The sequence below is a fragment of the Agelaius phoeniceus genome, chromosome 6 (assembly GCF_051311805.1).
Source record: "Agelaius phoeniceus isolate bAgePho1 chromosome 6, bAgePho1.hap1, whole genome shotgun sequence".
NCBI lineage: Eukaryota > Metazoa > Chordata > Aves > Passeriformes > Icteridae > Agelaius > Agelaius phoeniceus.
In genome coordinates this window covers 5,384,365-5,410,474 of record NC_135270.1, presented here as the reverse complement: position 1 = coordinate 5,410,474, position 26,110 = coordinate 5,384,365, and the positions used below count along the sequence as shown (strand labels likewise).

Here is a 26,110-nt window from a genome sequence, read left to right as displayed (position 1 = left end):
ATTAACCACTATCAAGTGATTCCACTACAGTGGAATATCACAATCAAGTGATATTCCTTTGTATCAAGAAGGATGTAGGCTAAGTGACCAACTCAGATTTTAGTAGATTTTAGCAAATTTCCACCCAAGTGGAAATTTGCTTCTTCGAAGCAAAATCCTGGCTCCACTGCTTTTTATCTTACTGACATGGCAGCAAGACTTTCACCCACTGAAACCTGGATGGACAGATCATAAATGTCACAGCACACACTATGAAAAAAACATACACTACTGAAGAGATTCAAGTTTTTTATAGTAGGTCTTGGACATAACTCCATGAATTCCTTTATAAGGACAGTGAAAGAAGAAATCTTATTTTATTTTCGGGAAAGAACACACTAATTTGTAATCTGAATTCCAAGAATTAAAACAGTGGAATAACCTGAAATCAGACTATTTTCTTAACAATTATGGAAGACTGTGACAGGAAAGCTAAAAATCCCTGGAAGTGTTCAGGCTGGCCACATGTAACCAGCCTACTGAAGTGTTTTGCATGGAAACTGCAGGATGGTGTCTGCAATTCTGTACTGATTTAAAAGCAACTTAGGAGCAAACTAATTGATGAATCCCACCAGCACAGTATTCAAAGTTCCAGAAGTCAATTCTGGACTGCACAGATGGACTCCAGTGAACAGGATCTTTCATTTTATAAATGAAAAAAACTCCACTAAAAATTGATTCCAATATGAGTTGGATCAAATTCTTAATCTTCAGCTTTGCTAGTGGGACTACAAATGCCTGCAGTGTCTGTAATGTTGATATACCCAAAAGGAAGAAAAAAATCAAATGGCTCTCCCAAAGGCCAAACAGTGCTAATATTGTTGCATAATAGCACCTGAATTAAAACCAGAACAGGATCACTCTGCCATCATGCCCCACAACTCGAGCAGTACTGGCACTGAAAGTGCTTAGTCAGCTACTAATTTTATAGTTATAGAAAAGCAGAGTCAAGATGTACAAATGCCTCAATATCTACAGCAAGCTGATCAGGTAATTAATTTCTAGATATTTAATAAAAAACAAACAACAAACCAATTTTAACTGCTGTTTATCAGAAAGTTAGCATCACTCATGAAATCCCCATGTCCTAAGCCCATGATTTTTGTTCCATTTATTTGTTCAGGAAATAAATGCAAATGAACCCAAAAGATGTACCAGAGGGGAAAGCAAAAAAAAAAACAAAAGGACCAAAATCTGAAATCATACTGATGTTTGACACAAAGTATGCTTCCAATAGTCACTGCATTTAATTGTTGAAGGAGCCAGAACATACAAGTTACTAACAACAATTGTTTAGAATGAGCACATGCTCTATACAGCCCATAGGAAAGAAAAGCTCCAAATGTTGAGATTTTACCAAATGACATAGAAAATATGATTAGAGCAGCCATAAGTAATGTATTAGCTCATGGCAATAAGGACATGAAAACCTTGGTTAGAGAAAAGTTCACTTGTAGCCATGACAGTCGGGTCTCTTCTGCTTTTACAGTGAACTTGTTTGTCAACCAGTGCAGTGAAAATTCTCTCAAGCTGCATTTTCAGATCATCCATGGCACTATTTCTACAAGCCAGAGCTGTAACATATGTGCACATACCCTGGCTGTTAAAGGCAAGCTCAGGTCAGAGCATTGTCTTTACTTTATCATTGATGGTTTGACAAGTGTCTTCTACGAGAGGGAATGCAAAACTATTGCAGTTACCATGGTTACACCTTCATATTACAACGAGCAAAAATACTAGTAAATTAAACAAAAGGCAACAGGAAAAAATAGCAGGAATGCTGTTGGAATCAAAAGGAAGAGGCAAAATCTATAAGTTTCCCAAGAAAGCTGCTGTGAACTTGTCATTTTGCCTATTTTCATTTTTCTTTGTCAGTATCTAAGGCAGTAGAATATATAAACATCTGAGCAAAACTTGTAACTTTCCACATTGCTACTTACAAGAGAGATTTAAAATCTTATGGAGAGAAGCACAACAAACTTTGCAAGCTGAGAAGTGCCCAGATTGTTTTCAAAGCATATCCCTGACCTTTTTTCCAGCAGACTGAAAAAAACATTCAGTACACCAAGCATGTGATGGTTATATTATACAATAGTTGCAGCTCATTGCAACTCATTGCAGAGAACTGCTCTGGCACACATCAGGCATATATGGCCCATAAACCTTGAAAGTAAACTTAGAGAAATAAATAGAAAATATTTATAAACATAATATATATATTTATAAAACAAAAATAAGAAAATTATAAAATAAACTCCGGAAGTGCAGAGTGCCCTGATGGCAACACTGCATTTGAAATCCAGCACTTATCTACCACTTGTCTTCCAAAGGAAATTCACTCCTTTAGAGTGAGCCACAAGGATGTAACCATCAGCTGTAGGGTGAAAGAAACTCCTCCTTGGATTCTTTGCCTTTTCCTCTCTTCAGAAGCTCCTCATTGTGTGTGATAACACCATGCTTTCCCTCACTCACAGGCTGCACTTTCATGTCTGGCAACTAATTCTGTATCTGGGTTACAGATTTTGAACAGAGCAAAGTTAAACTCAACCCCAAGCCAGAGATCTACAAGACTGCCTAGTGACTTCTCCAAAGTATGTCTATGAAAATAACAGACTAAAAGAGTTTGTACTAACTTCCATTGGGAATTTATAGCAAAAAAAAGATCATCCTCAGTCAGTGGTCACAATAAAAATTAAAATATTTTTACAGTCAATTATGTGATTGCTAGTGGGCAAGACAAAAGAAGAAAAGCACCAATATTCTTTCAGAAACACATAAACAGCATTCTGCAACACAATCATGAAGCATTTCCACACCCAGAAAAGTGGCACAAAGCAAACCAAATCAACACCTGCAGAGACACCAGCACAGCAGGCTGCACTGATGCCTCAGGTTTTGGCTTTTCTATTTTTCCCATTCTGTGCTGCTTTAGTGTGTGGGTCTGAGCTTCACATTCAGGGATGGTGAGCTCTGTGCACAGAGCAGGGAGACAAAACAATTCCTGCTCCAGCTGGGCACCAAGGACAAATGATCCCAATCTCAGCCCAAGAGCACAAACCCCGTGGGCTGCAGAGAGAAAAACAAGCAGGGTGGGACTGCAGGGGCTAAAGCTGGAATGGGACAATGAACTGCAAGATGCAAATGGAGCAGAACTGATCCAAGGGAGAGAGCCCGGGAGCGCTGGTGCATTTTGGGGCCATTTTGGCTCATCTTGGGTGCAGGCCTGGCTGGGCTCTGGTGCTGCCCAAGGTGGATCCATGGAGGAGATGCTTTGAATCAATCCCTGCTTGATTCTTTAGCTCTGCCCAGCCCCTGCTCTAGGGCAGCCTGCACAAGGCATCAGCACCATCAGAGGCTCAGCCCGATGTTCCCTTTTACTCAGATCACATCTGGAACATGAGGTCCAGATGACTTTGAGCTCCTCCATCCAAGAAAAAATAAAGATAAACTGAAGTGAGTCCAGGGAGGGGAATGAAAATGGGGCAACTGATTCAAGAGAAGAAGTTGAAGGAAGTGGGCTTGCTCAGCCTGCAGAAGGGAGGAAAAGCTCAAGGCCCTGGGGTGCCCAAGAGAAGCTGCTGACACACTGCTGGAACCCTGGTTACTGAGAATTTCAGACTTTCTGTGCTGGCAGGCACTGACCCCCAAGAGAACACTGCATTTGACTTGAGGCTGTGGAGAAGGATTCCAAAATGGAGTGACAGAACTGGGATTGTGGGTGTGGAGTTTGAATAGAAGTGTGTAATATCTTATGGTGGAAAACTTAAGAGTTTAAGGTTTTCGAATATAGTAATATATATAAAGCAAGATGGAGGTTTTAGGATGGAGGCTGCTCCTTCTTCACGGGTTTGGGTGGTTTTGTGTAATTGGATAAAAAAGTCTGCATTGTGTGGTTGGTTATTGGGTTAAAAGTAACAATAATTTAGGTGTCATTTCTTAATTGGACAGTTTATCCTTAAAAGGCCTTGTAGAGAGAGAGATACAGCTCCATTTTCAGTTTGTTAGAGTGAAGTGCTGCAGAACTCACAGTTTGTGAGACTGTAGAATCAGAAGTAATAATGAGTCCCAACAAGAAATATCATCTCATACATTTAATCCTGACCCTAACAAAAAAGAAGCAAAGACTCCACAACAACAGCTGAGCTCTTCACTGAGGTGCAGTAGGAGGGCAACAAGCAACAAATGGGAGCTGAAACAGGGGAGGCTCCTAGTGGATACAAGGAAAAAGAAAATTCCCTACAAAAAATAATCAAGCATGGGGCTGGGTTACCCAGAGGCGCTGCAAAATCTCTGCCACTGCAGATTTTCAAGACTCCACTGTACAAAGCCCTGAGCAATCAGCTCTGAACTCAGAGCTGAGCCTCCTTTAAGGCTGTGGAGGAGAAATTTCTGAGGTCCCTCCTCAGCCTCCAAAATCAGTGATTCTGTACAGTTCACCCAGCTGGATATGTGTTCCAACCATGCCTGGCACCAGTGGGAACTGGAGTCTAGGCAGCATGCTCAGCATTTCCTGGCCTCTACTCAGCCTCCAAAAACCAGAGACTTCAGGGCTAGGAGCTTACCCCAGGTTTAACAGAGGAACATAGAGCCCAGGTTTTCAGAGATACAACAACCCCAAAAAATGTCTAAAAGTACTTTCAAAAGTTGTTGTTTCTAGGGGCAAGGAATTTCCTTGAGGTTTAAGTATAAGTATCAGTAAGCTCAGGAAATGATGAAATATTTAAAAAACAAGGAAAATTTAGAAGGGATCCTGGGTTTATTGGAAGTGTCCTCAGTTTCCATAACAAACCACTAATTGTGTTAGCAGGTGCCTAGAATTTCAGGAGACTGCCACCACGGGAGCTGTCTACATCTTCTGAGCCATGCTGTGCAAAATGCACTGTTTCTAAAAGGGAATATGAACAGGAATATTCAATGCAAATCTGCTTTTCATGCAATTAAAAGGCTTCACAAATTACACTCACTTAATGAAATATTTCTCTCTCAAGCAGGGAGAGCTTCCTCCACAATGATCCTAATCCCTGATGAAAGTTCAGACACACACACACACACAGAAAAAATATATACAGGCTGCAAAATGTCCTTTATACAGTGGATATGACTTTTATATCATCACTGATCATACAGAGTATCCCTAGAGAGAAAAGTGGCATATTCTGTGTACTCCAAGGACGAATGAACAAAGCTAAAATCAGGCTGTTCTCACCTAGAAGTCCCATGTATGTACATTAAAGATGCACTGCAACCATGTGAAAAGTTAGAGGATCAGCCAGATTAACACCAGCAAATGAATGAGCTCCCAAGCCAAGGGAAAGTGCCAGCTCCCCACACGGATGGTACAGCAGCAGTGACAACAGATGAGTCCACGGGACCATCTCACACAGAAAGGCAGCAAAACCAGCGTCACAACAGAGCCATTTATCTAAGGGGGCACTTGAATGATGCCACTGTGGCGAGCAAGGCAGAAAAGACAAATTGAGAACCCCAACACATCCCAACACCTGCGGGGTGGAGAACCCGAACATAAATGCAAAAGCTGAGACAAATAAATATCATTTCTCCAATACAGAGAGACAAAAGGTGAGCAGTGGTCATACAGCAGGGGAAAAGGTTTGCTTTCCAAGGGGAAACCATGGCAATACACACACGGCTTTCCAAGGGGAACCCTGGCAATTTACACACGGCGTTCCAAGGGGAAACCCTGTCAATACACATACAGCTTTCCAAGGTGAAAACAGCAGCACACACGGTTTTCCAAGGGGAAACCCTGGCAATACACACACGGCTTTCCAAGGGAACCCAGCAAGGGAACCCACACGGCTTTCCCTGGCAATACACACCCGGCTTTCCCAGCCCAAAGCCAGCAGCCCTCCCCGTGGCAGTACGAAACACCCCGGCCATGTGCCGCTAGGAGAATTCACGGAGCAGCCCCGCAGGGCTGCCCGCAGCGATGGCAGCGCGGCACACACGGCTCCTCCGCAAGCTCCAGCTGGGGTACACGGCCTGCCTCCCCCGTCCTCCTGCCCCTCCCGCCCTCCCCGCGACCCCCGGGACTGAGGGGAGGAAGGAGAAGCCTCGGGAGCAGCCTCGGGAGCAGCCGCGGGGTTACGGGAGGGCAGGCAGGGCCTGGCAAAGGGGAGGGCGGCGGGGGCGCAGCACCGGGTCCCAGTCCCGCTCCCACCAACCTAGCACACAGTCCAGGGAGGGCAGCCCGCTGGAGAGCAGCAGCTGCCCGTGGCGCACCGAGGGCCGAGTGCCCGGCAGGGCGGGCAGCCGCGGACCGGCCCCGGGCCTGCGCTGGAAGCTGGTGCGGCCCCGCTCCCCGCCGGCCGCCGCCATGTCGGGGCCGGGCACGCCGGGCCGGCGCTCCGCCAATGGGCGAGCGGCTCCGGCAGCCGCCGACCAATGGGAGCCCGCGTTGTTGGCACGTGCGGAGCCGGCGGAGCGCTGCGGGGCCCGGCGGCTAACGGGGAGGTGAGAGCGGCACCGGGGGGAAGCGGGGTCTTGCTGGGGCTGAGGGGACACCGGGGCCTTGCCCGGGCCTAAGGGGACACCGGGGCACACCGAGGCCTTGTCCGGGGCTGGCAGCGGGCACGGAACGGCGCGGGGAGTGCGGCACGGGTGCTGTGGAGGGGACACCCCGCTTGTCCCGCACGGTGTCTGCAGGGCCGGGGGCGGACAGGCTCGCCTGGAGCGGCATCAGCCTCTTCGGAAATGGCCTGCGAGAGAAAAGTGCTTATAAAATGTATTTTCGTATCATAATGTGAGTATACTTGGGTCCCTGCTTGGTTGTGCATAGGCACGGAGCTGTGGCAGGCGTGTGGTTTAATGCATTCACTTGGCAGCAAGATCTTGTGTCGATGTGGACCAAGACGTATGGTAGAAAAAGTTAAAAGGCATTAAAATGCTTTGACAAGTTCTAGTATGTTTGGTTTGTCAGTCAACGCTCTATGTTCTGGTGCTCTGAAAGCAAGAGAAGCCCCTGTCAGTATAGAGAACAGCCACTACCAGAAGTATTTTTATGTTTGTTTTTCATGTCGGTGGTTCAGGTGCATCCAAGCTGCTTGAAGGCTCTTGTACAAGTAGAAAGAAAAAACAAGCTTTAATACTGTAATCCCTCACTCTCAGTCTTTAATTCTAGTGGATCATGTTTACTGTCGTTCTAAGTCAACTTTGTGAACACCTGTGGTTCTTGAGTCTCTTTTTAATTGAGGGGGAAAAAATCCTCGCGTTAAATATGAGCAGCATGAAAGAGCAGCAATATGTGGGCAGTCCTGGACCTCAGAGCTTTCCCTTCATATCCAATTCAAATTCAGGACCAGGAAACTTCAGTGTCATGTGGCCCTAGCTGGGGGAAAGGACGTTCTTTTTGCTGCTGGCCGAGCTTCCACACGTGCTGAGCAGTAGACAAATCAAGATCTTTTATCAGGAGTATCAAGAGGTTGTCTTAAGATTTTGTATTTTCTGCTAAGCTGTGAAATATTGGATAATACCTAATTTTAAGTATAGATTGTTGTTTAGTGAAATTTAGAAGTATCTGTCTGTAGAGGAGAAGATCAAAGGAGACTGGAAACCATGGCAAGAAATAAACAAAGCTGTTTGATTTCACTTCTGTAGTATGTGACCAATGAGGTGTGAATATCTGGACTAGGAAAGGCCAAGGAAATGAAGACCCAAAGCATAATCCACAATTCTTTTAAAAGGGTTTGAGCCTCTGTTTCTGTCAGTGGGATCCTGTGGTGTGAATTCTGTCTGACAGAAGAGGAGGCTGAAACCTAGGGAGAGTTCTTCACTTTCAAACATCACAGTCACTCTGCCTTTTCTTACTGTACTGTGCTCCTGGAGCTTAAATCCCAGAATATTTCAGGTGTGAGTGCTTGAAAGTGTGTGTGACACAGCAATTGCAGGATATCTGTTGAGATCCTTGTTACAGAAGCTCGTGACTCAGTGATAAGGATGTCTCTGACAAGTCACTGCTTACCTGTCAGAAAGGTAAGCAGTGAAAAGAGAATCCACTGATAAACTGCACCTACTCAATCTCTGGGATGGTTTTTTCCCATTTCAAGCAGTACATTTTCTTTTCTTACTTCATTAACACAAAATATTTCCTTGCTTTATTGTTTCTTTTAATTAAAATACACTATTGTAGGTTGTCTTAACTTGACATAGATCCAGGGCTGAGCCCTCTCTTTTGTTCTTTCATTACTACTCGCCTGCCATGTAAGGATTTTTTTATACTTTTTTAACCTCATTTTCCTACAGGCCAATTAAAATTGTAGGCTCAATAATTCCTTCTCTTTTTTTTTTTTTCCCTTTTTTCTCTTTCCTATTGGAAAGTGAACACACATAATGAAAGTATTTTGCAAATGGGAATGCTTGTGCCATGCCCCTCCCATTGTTAGTGTTTCTTGGCTAAACTGCACATCTCCTGGCAATCTCACTGGCTCAGGAGCTGATCCAGTGGGTCAGGGATGCAAAAGAGGAGATCTCACTCCCTGCTCCTCCTGTGTTTCCAATCCAGCAAACCCTGGTGCTGGTCAGTTCCCTCCTTGGGCTGGTTGAGCTCACTAAACTGATTTGGAGCTATCAACTGACTTTCTCAACAATTGCATTTTGTGCCATCCTGTGAGCTGGTGCTGCATGGAGGGAGGCAGCCCAACCTCCCAGCTCTTGCTAGCTCAGAACTTTGTAGTTATTTCAGAATAAAAATTGGATTTTTACATTAAAAAAAAAGGGTTTTTACATACAGTGGTATTTTTGTTACAAAGTTTTTTTGTAGACATCGTTCCAAATATAGAGACACGGTGTCTTACATTGTAACAGCATGAGAGACTGTTTCATATATAACAAAAATAATGAAGTAGATACAACTTTTTCAGTATGAGAACTGAACTTTTAAAATACAGCAGTAGTTGTGTTTGTGCTGTTTATTTTTCCCCAGCCACAATTTAACCTGATGGGTGCAGTTCAAATCCTACTGATTTAGAAAGTGAGTGGAAATAAGCTATTTTTCAATCGGTGGGGGATTTTTCAAATGTTAACATTTTAATACAATAAAGCTTTCCTACTGCATATGTGCTTACGGAAATACTGTTTACAACATCTGACTTTACCTCTATTTCAGACAAATTTCAGAGAAAGGACTAATTTAATGCAAGTTTAACTTCATATTTTTTTAGTTAATTATTTTTAAATCAACGGTGTTTCGTTTTCAGGAATAACAATATTTTTTTCACCCTTTTTGAATGATACTGAAGAATTGCTTATATTCACATGTCCAGTTTTGAAAAGGTGAATTTTCAGTCATTGTAGAAGATCCCACTAAGATCTGCTGTCTGGCAGAAAGGAAGACCACAGCAATTGTGATTCTAGACATTACCCTAATCCTCAAATGCACATTATGAGCTAGATAAATCCTACTGCTCCTGCTCTAAGGGTGGAATGGAAATGCAGAGAGACTAAGGAACATGGAAATGATTTCCAGTGCTCAGGAAGTGTCTTAGGGAGTTATTTCTTGTCAGCTGAGCTATGGCAATGGACAGGGGTCCTACTCAGCTCATTGAAGAATAGAGAGGTTTAAACATTTTTTGTCTATTTTGGGATGTCTCAAACTGTAGAATAATCAACTTTCCTTCCTCAGAGCTCACATGTTGTCATGTAGAGCTGGTCAAATGGGGATGTCAGTTTAACTGCAAATCCTAATTGTGCTGTGGAGAAATCAAGCTCTCTGTTTTCCTCTTCTTGCAAACTTCCTGGTCCAGTTCAGCTGCTTGCAGATTCTACAATGGATTAAGAGGATTTGGGGTAAAAATTGCCTAAGGAAAAAAAAAATAAAATGGAGGGAATACAATTTTAAGTGAGAGAGCAGTCAGAACATTTGGGGAAAGGTTATGCTTGGAATTTGATCTGCAAGTATGTTTGACATTTCTCTTCCAAAACTGTAGCCTACAGACTTGGGGAAAATCCTGGTGTCCCCAGAATAGCAGCCCTTGAAGTGTGCTTTGGCTGTTTGTGGTTGATAATGATACCTCAGGTTTTGGCTTTTCTATTTTTCCCATTCTGTGCTGCTTTAGTGTGTATTTCCTGAGCTTCATATTAAGAGATGGTGAGCTCTGTGCACAGAGCAGGGAGACAAAACAGTTCCTGCTCCAGCTGGGCACCAAGGACAAATGATCCCAATCTCAGCCCAAGAGCACAAACCCCGTGGGCTGCAGAGAGAAAAACAAGCAGGGTGGGACTGCAGGGGCTAAAGCTGGAATGGGACAATGAACTGCAAGATGCAAATGGAGCAGAACTGATCCAAGGGAGAGAGCCCGGGAGCGCTGGTGCATTTTGGGGCCATTTTGGTTCATCTTGGGTGCAGGCCTGGCTGGGCTCTGGTGCTGCCCAAGGTGGATCCATGGAGGAGATGCTTTGAGTCAATCCCTGCTTGATTCTTTAGCTCTGCCCAGCCCCTGCTCTAGGGCAGCCTGCACAAGGGATCATCTTTGGTGACCACGAAGGGACAGAAGGCATCAGTAAGAGGAAGCACACTTGTCATGGCCTCTCTTTACCACGTGGGTTGCCCATGTAGCCTCATAGGGCAAGGTAACAGCAGCAGCACTGTGTGGGCAGTGTTCCTCAACGACAGGGTGTTACTACTGATGGATGTGTTCTGATGTCTTTGCTTTCAAATCAATGGTTTTGCTGGATTTTAGTTGTGCTGCAGAAGATTCATGTATGCTCTTGTCTGTGAACAAAATGCTGTTCATTTTGGAATAAAACACCTGCCCATTTTATTTCAAATTAATTTCATTTATATATGTCTGCCAGACCAGCTTTCAGTGATATTTTTCTGCTGGATTTATGTGTGGGATAGAGAATCAGAAAAGCACATCCCAGTAGCTGTTGTAATCATAATCTTATTAGAGTTTGCAGTTCCATCGCCAGGCTGCTTCTCTCATCAGTTGTGGAATGTGCTGGTATGAGACTGTACTGATTAAAGTTTTACAGGCACCAAATCAGATTAGGCACCGAGTCACCTGACCAGGCTGGGCTCGCAGTCATGTGAGCCACGCCCTGCTGAGCTCCTGCTGGGAGCTGAAACAAGGTAGTTTGCTTTGGAGATGTTCTTAAGTATCTAACAGCATGGGTCGTGGATTATGGCTGCAAAGAAGATGGCTTCATTTTCCTGATCTTTGAACTAGCTGGAATGGGATAAGTTTGAAAGTGCAGGATCTTCAGGCCATGAGCCAACAACTGGAAAGAATGTTTAATCCTGGAAGCTCTGACACCAAAAGACCTGGGTTTTTTCAGTGTGAAAAAGCTTAAAGACTGCTTATTCAGTCTGTCTGTGGCAAATGAAAGAATTATTTGGAGGGTTTAGGACTTGCCAGTTGTATGATATTATATAAAACATAAGATCTTATTCAGAAAGCCTCTGGATGTTACCCAAATTCATCCTTGTGGGTATCCTGAGCAACAGGAAAAAAAATTTAAACCTGTGTCGAATTTAAACAGCTCTTTTAAAATAGAAGTAAATTAGGAGACATGAGTTAAAGTAGTATGTGCTGAAGACAAGAAATTATTTTAAAGGTTACTTTATGTTTCTGTAATTTCAGAACAGTATAGTAAAATATTACTGAAACCTGCAGAACAAGAATCTTGAAAGTGAATTGTGAGTTTAATTTAGTGTCTTAATAAGCATCATACAGATTAGTGCTGTATTTAATAGAGATTATTTTCCTTGTATTTCTCATGCTTCCTGATGAGAGCCACAAACATGGAAGGAACCTCAGGTTTCTGGTACTGGCCAATGATGTTTTGTGGTTATTGTCTCCCATAGATATTGCAGACAGGAATGCTAACTTGATATTTCAGCTCCCACTGACTCTCACAGCACTCTGGCCATCCACAGAGTGAGGCATGGGCCAGGGTGTCCTGCAGGAAATAATTCTGTAGAGATGTGTATTGCTTGCTCTTCAAAAAGTTTGACTAGAATGGTAAACTAATTTGGTCACTGAGGGGCAGGTGAAGAAAATTTTGGCCTTTAAGTAGTCAGGAAGTAAAATTGGGATTTTTCAGTATGAGTTATAAAGTTGGATATAAGACAAGCAAGCAACCTAGTAAAACTCATTGTAAAGCCAGATTCACAACTGGCTACTTAGGGAAACTTAAGTTGTTTCAAATTTGGAATAATGTTCTGGTGAAATAATAAAATAGAATAGAATAAAATAATGAGTATCTAGCCTTTTTTTGTAGCCAGGCTGTATTTTAGTAAATCATCATTATTCTTTATATCAGTGGATTCAGCTTCCATCCCCTACACTGAGCCTGCCAATTCCATGCCAAAAGTTCTTTGTGGGAACCCCATTTCAGGAGCATCTATCTGGGAGCAGGGCTGCTATTTTTTCCAATTTTTCCCCCCTCTTGTACTGAATTGCATTTTGTGTGAGATAATATATGTAAAAGGAATAAAAATGAATTCACATTTCAAACTGTAGATGCTGAAACAGATTGAGGGAAGGCCAAAATGTTATCAAGGTCCTAGAAATAACAGTCCTGTAAGTGGTTACTGCAGAATAACTCAGTGTAATGTGAGTGGAACACACAAGATTACTGAAACCTGCAGAACAATAATCTTCAAAATGAACTGTGAGTTTAATTTCTTTGTGGGTGCTGCTGGAAATGTGAGCTTCACTAATTGCTTTAAAGTCCTGTCTTGGTTTTCTGTGGAAAGAATAGAATGTCTTATTTCATTGCACTGAGGGGGTAATTCATCTGAAGTTTTAGCCCTAAGGTTTATTAGAAAACCTGTTTCTCTTCAGTAGCCATGTTTTCAATATTTCTGTGATTGGAAATATTTCTGTGATTGTGACTGTGACAGTGTCCCTAGCAAAGGGAGAAAGGTAATGGAGCTTTTTTTTTCTTTTACATCCTGCTCTTATATTTCTGTGAAAACTGTTGCACATTCTTAGAGCCTCATGCTTCCACCTTTTCTCAGTTGTGCTTCCATTGGTCCGAGAAGTGTGAAGCACTGTTTGATCTTGGTGTTCACTGTTTGATCCTGGTGTTCTCATGCTATTGCCAAACCACAGTGAATTTTTAATAGAATTTTTAACATTTCTGGCACAAAAGAACTGCAATTCACAAGCATTAAGTTGTAGGAATATCATCAATTTTCTTAGCATGCAGAAAGTATCTGTGAAAGGAGCTGTATGACCAGTCACTGATCTTCCTTTTAGAAAAGCAATGTATTATGGAGGAAAGGGCAAGCCATGTTCTGTACTTTTGGAACAAGCCAGATGAGCAAATGTAGATGAAATAAAAGCTTAGCACTTATTAAAAACCTGAAAAGTTTTTAAGAAGGCAGTCCAGGGAGACAGTACTAATGAAGTTACACAGTGATTGTTTCTGTACTGCTTTTCTGTTTCACAAGTACTTGGGTCCTCATTTGAAACTCCTGTTTGGGCTGGATGTCTGTGGTAAAATGAGCCATGCAGGCCCTGCTTGGTGATGTGTTTGGTGCAGTTTGTGGGGCTGGAGCGTGCTCTGCACCTCAGCTTAGGATCATTTACTAAATTGGAGAAAGGCATCTCGACTTATTTGATTCACTAAGTAGTCAGTTTTCACATTTATTATTGTGTCAGCTGTATCTTTTATTTTAAACCATCAAATTAAATAATAGCTTATGCTGGCTTTCTGTTTTAGTTCATGCATTTAAAACCTGGAAGTCAGATAAAAAGATAGTTTCAGAATAAATTCAGTATATTATTTATGAGTGGAGCAACACATTAGCATGGAGTTCACAATAGATCATATCGCTTTTATTCCATCTTACAAGCTTAGCAGCACAAACAGAATAATCAACATATTATTTGGCTGTCATCTGCTGAACAGAAAGCAGAGATCACAAGGAGGTTTTCCCTAGCTGCAGTGATGGCCTTTTTGTTCCAAGCCCCCATCTGGGAGGGCCATGGTGTGTTATCATATGGAACGCGGGGTTTGCTGTAATCTGCTTAGCTGCACTGCAGTTTGAATCTTTATTCCATGTTTGTGTAATTTATAATTTTAATGAGACCGTGCCTCTTGTGGGCTTTGAAATATATTAAAAGCTCTTTTGTGCATATGCTTTTGTTCTTGCTTAATAGGCTCAGTGTATTTAAAACTGATGAATTTTTATTCATGGATTTGGATGTCTGGGGATTAACTTAGATTGAATATCATTGCACTCATCTATTGATGTTTGGAACTTTTTTATACTTGTATCTCTAAGTGGAGAAGACCTTACAGAACTTGTGTTTTACACATAAAACAGCTCAGAAATAACTAATAAAATTCTATTGAGCAATGAGCAAAAATACTGATTACAGTTTATTTTTACTGCATAAACTCTCCTGAATTACCATTTTGCTGTGGAAAAAGTCCTTGAGTCCATGAACATGTGTGTATTTAGAACTTTGTAACTAAAAAGCAGTTTGGGAAAGCGCTCAACATTTTTGTAGAATATCAGCAGTGATAACCACTTGATTTGCATTTTTCTTCTGTTCAGGTAACTTGAAAATGTAAATACTGAGCACTCTCTTGTCTGACTGTGTTGCCTTTCTCCTGTTTTTAACACATTTTTTTAATGCAGAGTGTGCATAAGGTATTTCATTAGAAGGTGATGCTCATAACTGGGGAGTATTGATAAACATGCAGAAGGATTCTTCACTGCTATTTTCTGACAGTGCTAAAACTGGTCTTGTTTTTTGCTTTTGTATTTTTCAGATGTTTAATGGTTTGTTTATTTGTTTGATTTACTGTTTGTTTAAAGATTTGATACTTTGTGACTTCTGTGTTTTTAAACTACTGTGGAGCACTCTTCAATGATGGCATTCTCTCTGAGACCAGCACTGGCAATAAGATGGAGACAATTGTGGTTTTTCTAAATAATCTTGCTGATGGTGTACTGAAATGTGGAGGGGGTTTGGGTTTTTGTTTGTGGTGTTTTTGATGGGTTGGCTGGTTTTTACCAGCAAACCATCATCTTTGTAATGACAAAATATTTCAAGTAAACAGCCTTTTTAGTTCTCAGTGCACAAGGGAGTTATTCATCCCTCTTCTCTTCGCTGCTTTGAGCAGTATTTCCAAATCATATTTCCATAAGATGTGTCAGCTGGGAAGTGCAGGGGACACGTGAGCCATGGGCAGCTTCAGCTTTTGTAGGGTTGTAGATTTTTAGTGCCTAATGTGAAAATCAGGCTTGTAATTCTTTGTCTTATAAAACTGAAATGAATTTTCAATGTTTATATGTCTGTGTCTCAAGGAAGTGAATGTATTGAAATTGAAGATAAGCATGTAATTATTTGACCATTGTGACGTGGGCACAGCCCGATTTTCTCAGTTACCAGGAAAGTGACTGTGGTGTCTGCCAGACCTTTGGTGTTTGTCCTGACTTTGACCTTGTTGCAGAAGACTGTAAAGTGAGTATTTTGGCATCCCTCAGAGGCCCGTGTATGACCATGCCTTTGCTCAGCTGTCTGGATTTCACTGTTCAGCAAAGAGGAGTGAATGGAGCTGCAGAGGAGGACAAGCTTTGGAATGCATCTGGCCATTAAAACAGCGTTTTATTCAGGGTTGTGCAAGTGTTAGGAGCTGCTTCCCAAAGGTAAATAGAACCAGTGAGAACTACCTGAAATCTGTGTTGGGAAATTGCTCATTCTTGTCTGTAGTCTCTGGTTATTTAACACCAGCCAATTGTGTTATGTTTACAGGATTAAACTCCTTGTCAGCTTGAGATCAGCAGCTGAAGGAGCTCTCGTTGGAGACAAACTGCCAGTGCCTAGTAGAGATAATGTGTAAAAATGTAATCTCTTCCAGAATATCACCAAGCTTGCTCACATTTGCCAGACCAAGTCCAGTGTTTCTTCCAGAGTAAAGCAACAGCTGGAAATAAAAAGCAATTCTTCTGATCTCCAGCACAGAGGGACCTTTTGAAAAGGGTTCTTTGTTTTGCTTTAGATGTTCAGAATCCTCAGATGGAAATTAGAATATTTAAAGCATTTTGTATATTTATATTTTGTATATTCATATATATATATATATATATATATATATACTTAAAACATTGTGAATCTAATATGGGAAGCATCCACATAAACAAGATATACACCCTTTGCTCTTCTAGCACATGTGACATCAGTTTCATGCAGAAGTTTTAAAATAATAGTTTAATATAAATAACAGTTCAAACGTAAATATTTAAATGGCCTAGTCAGTGTGTAATTTTTTCTTTGGTTTGAGTTCTTGGATTGTTTTTTAAAGTAATCTCAGAGTAATTCTGTGGGAAAGAGATGGTGCAAGTTATGTGTAGAGAAAGGTGTCTGGTTAGAAGTGGAGAATGTTAGGAGAAGAGTTTTTGTTGTGGAAGGAAAAACTGATATTCAATGAGATTCCAGAATTGAGAAACATGATATAAAGCAAATACGACAGGAGATGTTTTATGAAAGTGAAAAATCTGTTTAGTGCCAAGTGCAGTGATTTGTTTAGTCACACTTTCAGTGCCTTCAGCTTTGATTTTCCTGTATTTAAAAATTCAGCACCGTATCTTAAATTGTCTTACACAATGCCGTTGGTCTTCTGGAAATGGTAAATCTGCTCATTGATTTTCTAATTTTATTATATACACAATAATTGTAATCCAAGATTACAGCAAACAAGATGTTAATTTCTAGACAACCTACATCCATTTCCCTCAGAGTGCGGGTGCTACAGAAGCAAAGAGTACAAAGAGAATACCATTTGTGCTATCCTCACAGGAGCTGTCAATAAAAGATGTAATAGGGGATTTAGGAATCTGGAAATGGCCAACTAATTTATGTGAATCTATTTTATTTCAGCTAGAAAGCCCAAGCTCTGTTTCGTCTGCACTGCATATTGCAGAGCACAGGCTGTCTATAGAAAACCAGGCGGCTGCATATGGATAGTCCCTTGATATCATTCACTTGCTGTGTAATCTTATTATGCAAAGTTCTAATCTTCACCTAGAATGAATGCCTCTGGGTCAGAATATAGTCATATCAGGGTTTTTGAGGTCATGTTTTGTGATCCTTAGCGTATTCTTCTAAGTAGAGCTGGGATTTAAAGAGTATTCCCCAGACACTGGCAGAGATAGACAGCAAGACCTGCTGCCTTTTTGGAAGACAAGACCAACATGAGGTCCCTGGTAGGATTAAACTTGATTTGTAGCTGTAGGATTTTTTAACAGATGTATTATTGGACAGGGAATAGGGGGCCACCAGCACAGCGAAATTGGATCACAATTGGCATTCTCAGGGAGTCCGCTGGCTGCTAAAACAGCAGCTGCATGTGGATTTGACTTCTTTCAGGTGAAGCGACTTCCAGTCATTTGGAAAGGATGGGATGAAAAGGAACCTTGGTGATAATTTTGATGTCTGCAAGATTTAGTACCAATGTAATGGGATTATCGGTAACACCTTCGCTGCAGAAAAAGCCACCTGGCGCTATAACTGGCAGCAACTGAGAACTAATCCTTTCCCATCTCTTGGATGTCATTCATGAGGCTCAAAGTGATTTCTACCCTGCTAGCTGTGATTAATTTTATAAACAAACAAACAAAAACCGAGCGATGAAAGCACAGGCTGTGGGAGGAAAAGGGAACAGAAGATACTTGTAATTACATTTTGCATTTTATCTGCTGTGTATTTTACAACTGTACACTTGTGGTAAAATAATGAAATTGTGTTCTCTGTGATAAATATGGATGTGTGACCTTTTTTAACCAGTGCTGATTTCGGTAGAAATTTTTCAGCTACCTGCTATATGATAGTAGGTAGTACCTGGAAGTAATTAGGTTTTAGGATGTTTATACTACAGAGCCATTAAGTTTTCAAGGGGCCTGTGACTTAAATAATTTGTTTTATTGTGCTTAATGGTCTTATGTTTGATCTGGTGGAGTTGCCTGCTGATGGTACTTTGTATTAAAATTGTGTGATGTGGAAAACTGTGTTTACTTCCTTGTGATCAACAATATGACATTGCTTCAAAAATATAATGACATGAAGTTCTCAGAGGAAACAATTATATTTTAACAATTGTACTTATTAACAATTACATTTTAATGATGCTCAAGTTAATTATTTCTGTGTGTGGCTTTTTTTTTTTTAATAAACTAGTTTGGTCTGGTGTTTTTTTTACTAAACTTGCTACAACCAGTTATTAACTAGAAGTCGTTACTTAAAATGACATGGAAACTCTTAGGATTTTAGTTATTTGGAATGAATATTAGATGTCTAAAGATGAACCTTAACATTTAAAACACCCTCCCCTACTCAGGAGGTGCCTTGCCAGGGTCAGACTCTATAATCCAGGTCTATATGTGTCTTCATTTGAAATTAACTTTCTTGAGTAGTAGTCAAAATCTTTTACATAAAACTAAGAATTTTTTGATTGTTTTCATAAAATCTGATAAGCTTGAGCATTTAAAAAAAAATCCTTTGTACTACATTTATAAGAAGGGGTTGGTGAAATCTATGTCTCAGGCATTAAGAATTTATTTTAAGAGACCTGGGAACAAAATTTGAGAGCTCTTGACTCATGTTCTGTCCTTGTGGTTTGTTTTTTACCATGGCAGCTGTGGCAGCAGGCAAAGCTCACTCTGAGCCCTGGGTGTCCCTGAATAGCTCCCAAACCTACTCACAAGCATCCCAAGGAAACACATGTCCAGGGTAACTATCCCTAGATTTGTGTCACCCAAAATCCAAAAGGAAACAGCTTACAATCACTTTGAAACTTGTTTTCTGACATGTATAGCAGTTGTCTGGACTTCCATAATAAAAATATTTTAGTTACAACCTGACAGCTGGGGGCATGGGAGGCTTGCACATCCTTTTGATGTTGTTACTGTTTATTTGTCCCAGTTTGATCTGTGTACTCTGGGCATTGTAATGCATTGTTTGCTTACCTGCAATACCCACAGGTGCCTAAATTCTCTACTGTCTTAATATGTTAATGTCACTATAGGACACGAAATGACACAGACATGCTGCTTTTTTCAAGGTAAAAAGAGACTTTTTAATTTCTGATTCCAACATTTATAGATTCCCAAAAGTGACAGTGGATTGGAGGGTGAAAGTGCCCCCTCTCCAATGACACTGGACAATCCAAGAGTGCATCAAATTTCTCCTCCTCCATAAAAGAATGCAAAAAAATGAGTTATTTACAGAAAGTGTGTGAGAAAGTTCGTTACAAGAATGTAAACATCAGAAGGCTTAGAAAATCTTAAAAAATGAGGGCGTCAGTTAATGTGTTAATATAAGGTTTCTGAATAGCATGGGGCAAAAATAGTGGATGCTTGTGCAGTATTTTTCTTTCTTCCTGAACTGAGAAGCGACGTGAGGCTCCTTTTTAGCAGATGCTGTTAAGAAGTATTGATGATAGATTTCTCTGAAATCATAGTTGTGCATTCACCTACTTCTGCAACTCAGATTCATCTGCTGTGCCTCCACCTTCCTTTTATCACCTGTGTCACAGCTCTGGGCTCTCAGTGTGTCTGGCCTAAGAGTAAGGCATTGGTTGGTGCAGTGAATTGAGAAGAGCCAACCACTTCTGTGCCTCACCAGGATGGATTCTGCTGAAAGTGCATTCCCCTTCCAGGGGAGCTATTCCAGTTCCTGCAGTGTGTTGTGCTGGGTGCTGCATCTGCCAATGACACAATTCAGGACTTTTCTGTTTGCCATTGTAATTTGGGTCATTACTGTGAAAATGGTCAGATAGTGAATGATGAATCACAGCTTGGCTTAAGCTGTTCTAGTGCAGAGAAGTTTATGTAGATAAAAAAGGACCTCTCTTTTGGAACAAGGAAATGAACTTGTTAGAGAATTTTGCTTCCAATAGTGGTTGTCTTTGGAATGTAGTCAAGCAAAACTCCCATTAAATTCTAGTGGGAGGAGACTGGTGAAAATGAATCCATGTGCTTTTAAATTCCTTAATTTCATTAGTGAAATGTAGAAGAAGGTGTCTTTATTTCTTTTTGAAGTGGGCATATTTTACACAGCATTTTTCCTTTTCTTCTTTTCAACATAATGTATTTGCTCAGCAAACTCTATTGTCCAATCTTAGTAAAAGAGGGAAATCTTGCAGTGGTTTTAGTTCATGGTAAGGCAACACTGAGTTTAAGGGGAACAGGTTTTTTGCAGAATGTAGAACTTGTTTCAATTACTTCATTATGTCTGTTTTCCACTTCCTTAAGCGTAACCACCAAACCGTGGTACGGAAATATTTTATTTAGATTAGCATTGTAGGAATTGGATCTCCTAGTCAGAGTTGGACTTGAATATTTGGGGAAGGGGGTCAGAAAATATTTACAGGCTAATGTAAATAAAAACTTCTCTAACTGCAGAAGTTATGGCACTGTGCTACAGCTGAGAACAGAAGACCTGATGCCTTATTTCTCTGTGCACCTCTTCAGGTCTGTCTGATTATTTGTTGGTATCATTACACTGTTGGGTTTTTTTCGTCTTGTCCGCCTGTTACACACTAGAGATGGGTTTGTAAATGTAGGATTGCTTGTTCTCCAATGAATGCTCCTCTTGTGTTTTGCTGCAGAGCTGCTGGGCACCGTACCACTGTAGGATGCTTCGCAATGCCCTAGGAAAAACCTTCCGATTTCTGGGCTACACAGTGCAGTATGGCTGCATAGCACACTGTGCCTTCGAGTACCTTGGAGGAATTGTTGTGGTAACTCTTCATTTTCATGACATTTAAAAGGAGATAAAACTGTAATACTGACAGTTTTCTGTGTGATGATGCCAATATTTCAGGTTTTGTAATTTTCTTCAAAGCATTTAACACAGTTTATGGGAAGCAAGTCCAGCCTTTGAGAAAGTTATTTGTACTTTGTTTTCTGATGTGTTATTGCTCGAGGCATCACTGAACTAAATGGGAAATTCTGATTAAGCCTTTTGCACAGAGTCCATCCTTTAAGAAACCCTGGAGTCAGTGATAGGAAATGCCTTTGTTTCATACTCTGGCCAAATTTTTGGGTGTTTTATGCTACCTGCCCCTCCTCCCCACGTCCTTAATCTGGCAGATACTGCTGCTGAGCATGGGGGATTCTGGCTGTGAGCTGCTCCTGCAGCTTCTGTGATGATTCTGTGTCTCAGAGAAGAGAAAGGGGTAAGCTGGTAGGGCTTTGAGCACTATTCCTAAAAATTTCTTGGAGATGCAGTGCTGAAAGGAATCCATAAGGGCCTATAGCAGCTAGTGCAGTTCAGGACCAACCCCAAGGAAATATGGAGCTGTAACAGAGTTAGTTAGAGGTGCTCTGGGGGCTCCCCTCAGCTTTGAAATGCATCACACATTCCATGGAGAAGCTCACTTTTAGTTCTCTACAGTCCATCTTTTCTAATTTACTAGCATACCATTTGAATATAAGTTTATTTTAGAAAGAAGCAGTTTGAAATAGTAATTTTTTTCTCCTTTCTTTTTCATTTGCAGTGCTCTGGACCTTCCATGGAACCAACCATTCAGAACTCTGATGTTGTCTTTTCGGAGAACCTCAGCCGCCACTTTTACTGCATCCGAAAGTACGCTGCTCTCTTGGGAGCACATCTGACATTCCCTTTGCCAGGGCTTGTCAATAACAACATTCTGCCCTTGATCTTTAGTGTATTTTGCTGCTTCTAACTTGTAATTTTTCATTGTGTCGAAAGGATCTTAAAGTTACAAACAGCCCAATGAACATCTTGTCAAAATTCAGTTTGGATTTAGACTGTTATCACTTTCGCAGCTTTGTCCAAAAAATAGAAAAAAATCCTTTTTTTTCCCTCCCCCCTGAATGATTCTACTGAGTAGAATGTAACTTCTCTAAGCAGTTTGGTCTTGAAAACCAGCTATGGGTATTACTCAGGTTGTAGTCTTAAATGTTTCATAAATGATCTCAATAACAAAAATTCACTCAACTTTTAAAACTCTGTGAAATTACACCTGAGTAAAACTGAAGAAACCAAAATTGTACACAAGAAGTCCATTTTCAGCACAATGGACTATCTTTAATGTGTGTGAATATTTTTGGAGTAGATACATGGATGCTCATGTACTCAGCCAAATAGTTTGTAACTAGAGTTCTTCTGTTTGTTTTTGTCTGTTTTTTTCCCTCTCAGAGGAGATATTGTAATTGTGAAAAGCCCAAATGACCCCAAATCAAATATCTGTAAAAGAGTAATTGGCTTGGAAGGGGATAAAGTCTGCACAAGCAACCCTTCAGATTTCCTTAAGAGTCACAGCTATGTAAGTATTAGAGTTTCTTCCTATGTAAATTAAGGATTACTTAAGTAGGCCTAGTGGTCTCTAAAGGATTTGCAATATTTGAGAATCATAATAAATCATAAATTATGACGTTAATAAATTATTATTCTTGATTATGTACAGTAAAATGTTGTACTTTTAGACTATTTATGCAAAGCTGTCTTCCTCTGCCTTTTGTTTCTGTAGGAACCGTACACATATAATATTTCTGCTGTGCCCTTTGGAAGAATAATCTGAAATTCTCTGTACAAAGTGCAGTACAAAAGAGAGGTGCAGGTGCTTGGTGTTCAGGCAAAACTCTTCATGTATTTTAAACACTAAGAAGTGAATATTTGATTCTGCAATAGCTTTGCAGATTTTTCTTTCAAAATTATACTTTAGTGTATCTCTATTTCAATGTAGCAATATTTTAATGTTCCTCAGTATGGTTGGAAAAGTAGAAATTTTCCTAACTTGGCCAAAAAGTCAGGTGATGCAATGAAAAAGGGAAAAATAATCTCAATGTTCATTTGTCCATATGCAGATAGACTTCACAGAAGTTTGGGAAGATCAGTGACAAAATGTTTTCAGCAACTTTTTTTTAGGCTATGATGAGAAAAATCCTCAGGAATGATGATCACAGAAAAATGTAGGTTTTTTCTTGTCCCAGAAGTGTGTTTGACTGTTACATCTATTCAGCACTTGTGGAGCCATCAGATATTCCCAGATAATCTTTAAACAAACCTGTGATTTTCCCCTTCCATATCCACTCCATCCTCAGAATAAGAAGAATGAGCATGTGGCCTGTGCTGAGGAGGTGGAGAATTTTATGGAACACTCCTTCCAGGCAGCTCCAGTTTGTGACACAGAAATCCTGTAAGAATTTAGCTTCCATAAAGGCAGCCACCTTCACCAGGGAGCCTCCAGCTAGCATTGCTTCATCTGTACTGAGCAGCTGAAGTGGAGTTTGGCTTTACTTAAAGCAAAAATCCTTGTTTAGCGCCAGGAAGTAAGGACATGAGTCACACCGTGCTCTGAGGGTTTGAATTTGTTCCTTTCACTCCAGTGTTGAGGCAAGACACCTTGGGCACCTGCCTCTAATCTGAACTGCTGCTGTCATGCCAGAGCCACTGGAGCTGCTGTTCTTAGACTTTGCTCACTTGTGGGCATAAAGAAGGAACTCATTCTCTGTTACATTTTGAAGGAGAGGACAAAACATTTAGTTTTTCCACAAATCAAATTGTGTTAACCATTTAACCAAGGGAAAACCTACCAAAACCCCCAAAGAACACAAACCTACCTTTCTCACCAAGTTAAAGGAATCCTCTAGCTTTGGTGGAGCTCATAATTGTGATGGAATACACATTTCCCAGAGGAGACCAACCTGAATTCTATGTACAATGACAGAAGACACAAACTGAATTTCTCTGAGCATCTTTTTCCTTACTTGTCTTAGTCTTGAAAAGGAAGTTGAGGAAAGATTTGTACTTAAAACAGGGTATCAGCTTTTCTGGAAACACTGAAGTGACCAAGTGAATATTCAGCAGAACAATTTCTGCCCTAGTGCAGGGTTTCTTGTCTCCTGTTTTAATCCAAAATATGAGGAGAAAGAGCAGATGGGGAATGCAGAGTCCATTTCCTGTTTTCATAAAGGCTAATGTGTGGAAATACAGAGAAGGGGCAAGCTTTTGTAATTCTTACACCATAAATTGTATCTAGGAGGAGAAATTATCTAAATGGAAGTGCTCTTGTGCCTGATACCTGTTTTCCTTCTTCCTTTAGTGCTTGGTAAAGAGGGAGGTCTTAACATCTGTTCAGGAGACACTTCCTTTACAGAAGGGTAAATTCTCAACGTGGGTATCTGTACTTTATGTTCATAACTGAGGCTGGATTACTCACTAAGTAAATTGTTGGGGAGGGGAAACATGACATGTATTTATGTTTAGGCAATTGCCTCATCAGATTCCTTCTTTTAGTGAATGCACTTTTAACTCAAATACAGAATTCCTCACAGCAAATTATGGCAGCAGATGTACAGAGAACTGGCTGTTTTGTTGATACTTGCCTGAGGTGGGTTTTGGAACAAAAAGATTGTCCAAACTGAGCAAAGGCCTGGGCTGTGGTTCCAGATGGCCAGGAGTGCTGCTGGGGGGTCTCTCTGCCAGGGGAAGGTGCCACTCCTTAAGTGAGCAAAGCCTGGAAAGTGTAATGAGTCTTGCACTTTATCTTTGGCTACTGACTGCCTTTTTTCAAACAAGAAATCTGAGTGGTGTGTGAATGCTGTGACTCCAAAGTGTGTAAGGTCAGAGCAGCCTTTGTTTTTATTACAGTGAACTGCTCAGCTTTCCTTGAGGGCTTATCTCCTATTTTGGGAAGTTTCTGTCATGTCTGCAGACTTACACAGTAAATGGGAATATCAGATGCCAGCAATATTGCCAAATTAGGCAGCTCAGACCCCTGCTTCAGTCTGTGCTGCTGGTTGCCAACTAGTGGATAGGTTTTCTGAGCTAGCCAGTTCCTGGAGGTGGCAGACTAATGGCCATACAATGGGAAAATTACCTGTAAGCACCTGCTTTAGATTTGCCCCAAAAGGAGAATCCTTAGAGCCACGTTAGTAGGAATTGTTCTTAGTCTGTATTGACTGTGTCATTGGTAGTGTTGGCATATTTTACAGCATTGAAGCTTGGGATTTTTGTGCCTAGAAGCATTGTAACACACAGTTCTTACGCTGAAGCCTAAGAGAATGCTAAAATCAGATCCTACTTGGAGGTGATGGTTCATTCATGAATATACTCGGGATGCTTTTGTGTGTATGGAGAACTCTGTTTACAATTTGCTCTCTGTAAAATTACACAGATGAGATACATTATTGCTGGAAACAACCAAGGAGATACCTGGAGATTAAAAAAAAATCCAAACACAATAAACCAACCTTCCAAGCTATAATGAAAAGAAACAAACAAACAAACAAATCATACATAAGCTGAATAAGTTGTTCTGAAAGAGGTATTTCAGCTGAGTAGAAATGCACAGTAGCAGTGGCAGTTAAAATACTCTTGCTGCTCTATTTAACTGAAGGAATACATCATAAGAGAAAATTATTTTTGTCAGAGTGCACTAAAGCTAAAGCTGTATCAGAAACCTGTCTTTGATGGAGTTGGATTACAGGCTGATGGAACTAATGCCACATATAAAACTGAATGGTATAAATTAGGCATGTGCTGAAATTACAGTTTAAGTACATAGTATTGGAGTTTATCTGTAGAACAATAATTAAGGAAATCTTCCTATTTACATGAAAGTATAATGAAATTCCTCTTTTGAATAAGCTGCCATGGTATTACAAAGTTAGGAAAAGGTAGTTTTCCTTTTTTTTTGATATCTGATATGGAATGTGAGCATTAGGCTGGCAGTTTTGCAGGGCTCTTTTTTGGTTTTGTGCTAAATGTACATTTGTAAATAGAAACAAGTGTATTTGCTGTAATAAACTTTTAAGAATGCATAATGTATTTTTTCTGTATCAGAGGCAATGTGGTATGAACCCAGAAGTTTAAAGGTAAACAACTAATGCTGTATTCAGAACTAGTTTCAGAACTTATTAAGAGTTATCCTATTTTATTCATTTAACTATACAGCGATTAATGAGGATTAATAAGGAAATTAATCACAGTAAACCCCTGAAATGGTCCTAAAAAAAACCACAGCTGAAAGGTTATTTTTCATATTTAAGCTTTTATTTCCTGTTTAAAAAACTCTTAATACAGGTTTATAATTCAGATTGAGTATCTTATTGCTCTGTTTGAAT

General features: G+C 40.5%; 2 protein-coding genes across 4 annotated transcripts in view; one reads left to right on the top strand and one right to left on the bottom strand.

Moving 5' to 3' along the window:
• Positions 1–6,378, bottom strand: part of ELP4 (elongator acetyltransferase complex subunit 4) — a 141,142-nt gene extending 134,764 nt beyond the window's left edge. For both annotated transcript variants that reach the window (XM_054634787.2, XM_054634788.2), the window contains exon 1: positions 6,225–6,378. In XM_054634787.2, the coding sequence (XP_054490762.2) occupies positions 6,225–6,378 (154 nt within the window). The remainder of the gene's footprint in view (positions 1–6,224) is intronic.
• The window catches only part of IMMP1L (inner mitochondrial membrane peptidase subunit 1), a 32,429-nt gene continuing 12,644 nt past the window's right edge, over positions 6,326–26,110 (top strand). The window contains exons 1-4 of one of the 2 annotated variants that reach the window (XM_077179525.1): positions 6,326–6,513; positions 20,626–20,757; positions 21,517–21,605; positions 22,182–22,308. In XM_077179525.1, coding sequence (XP_077035640.1) covers positions 6,445–6,513; positions 20,626–20,757; positions 21,517–21,605; positions 22,182–22,308 — 417 coding nt within the window. In that variant the 5' untranslated portion in view covers positions 6,326–6,444. Of the gene's footprint in view, positions 6,514–6,562; positions 6,803–20,625; positions 20,758–21,516; positions 21,606–22,181; positions 22,309–26,110 lie in introns of those variants that run through there. The other variant, XM_077179524.1, reaches the window with a different exon arrangement.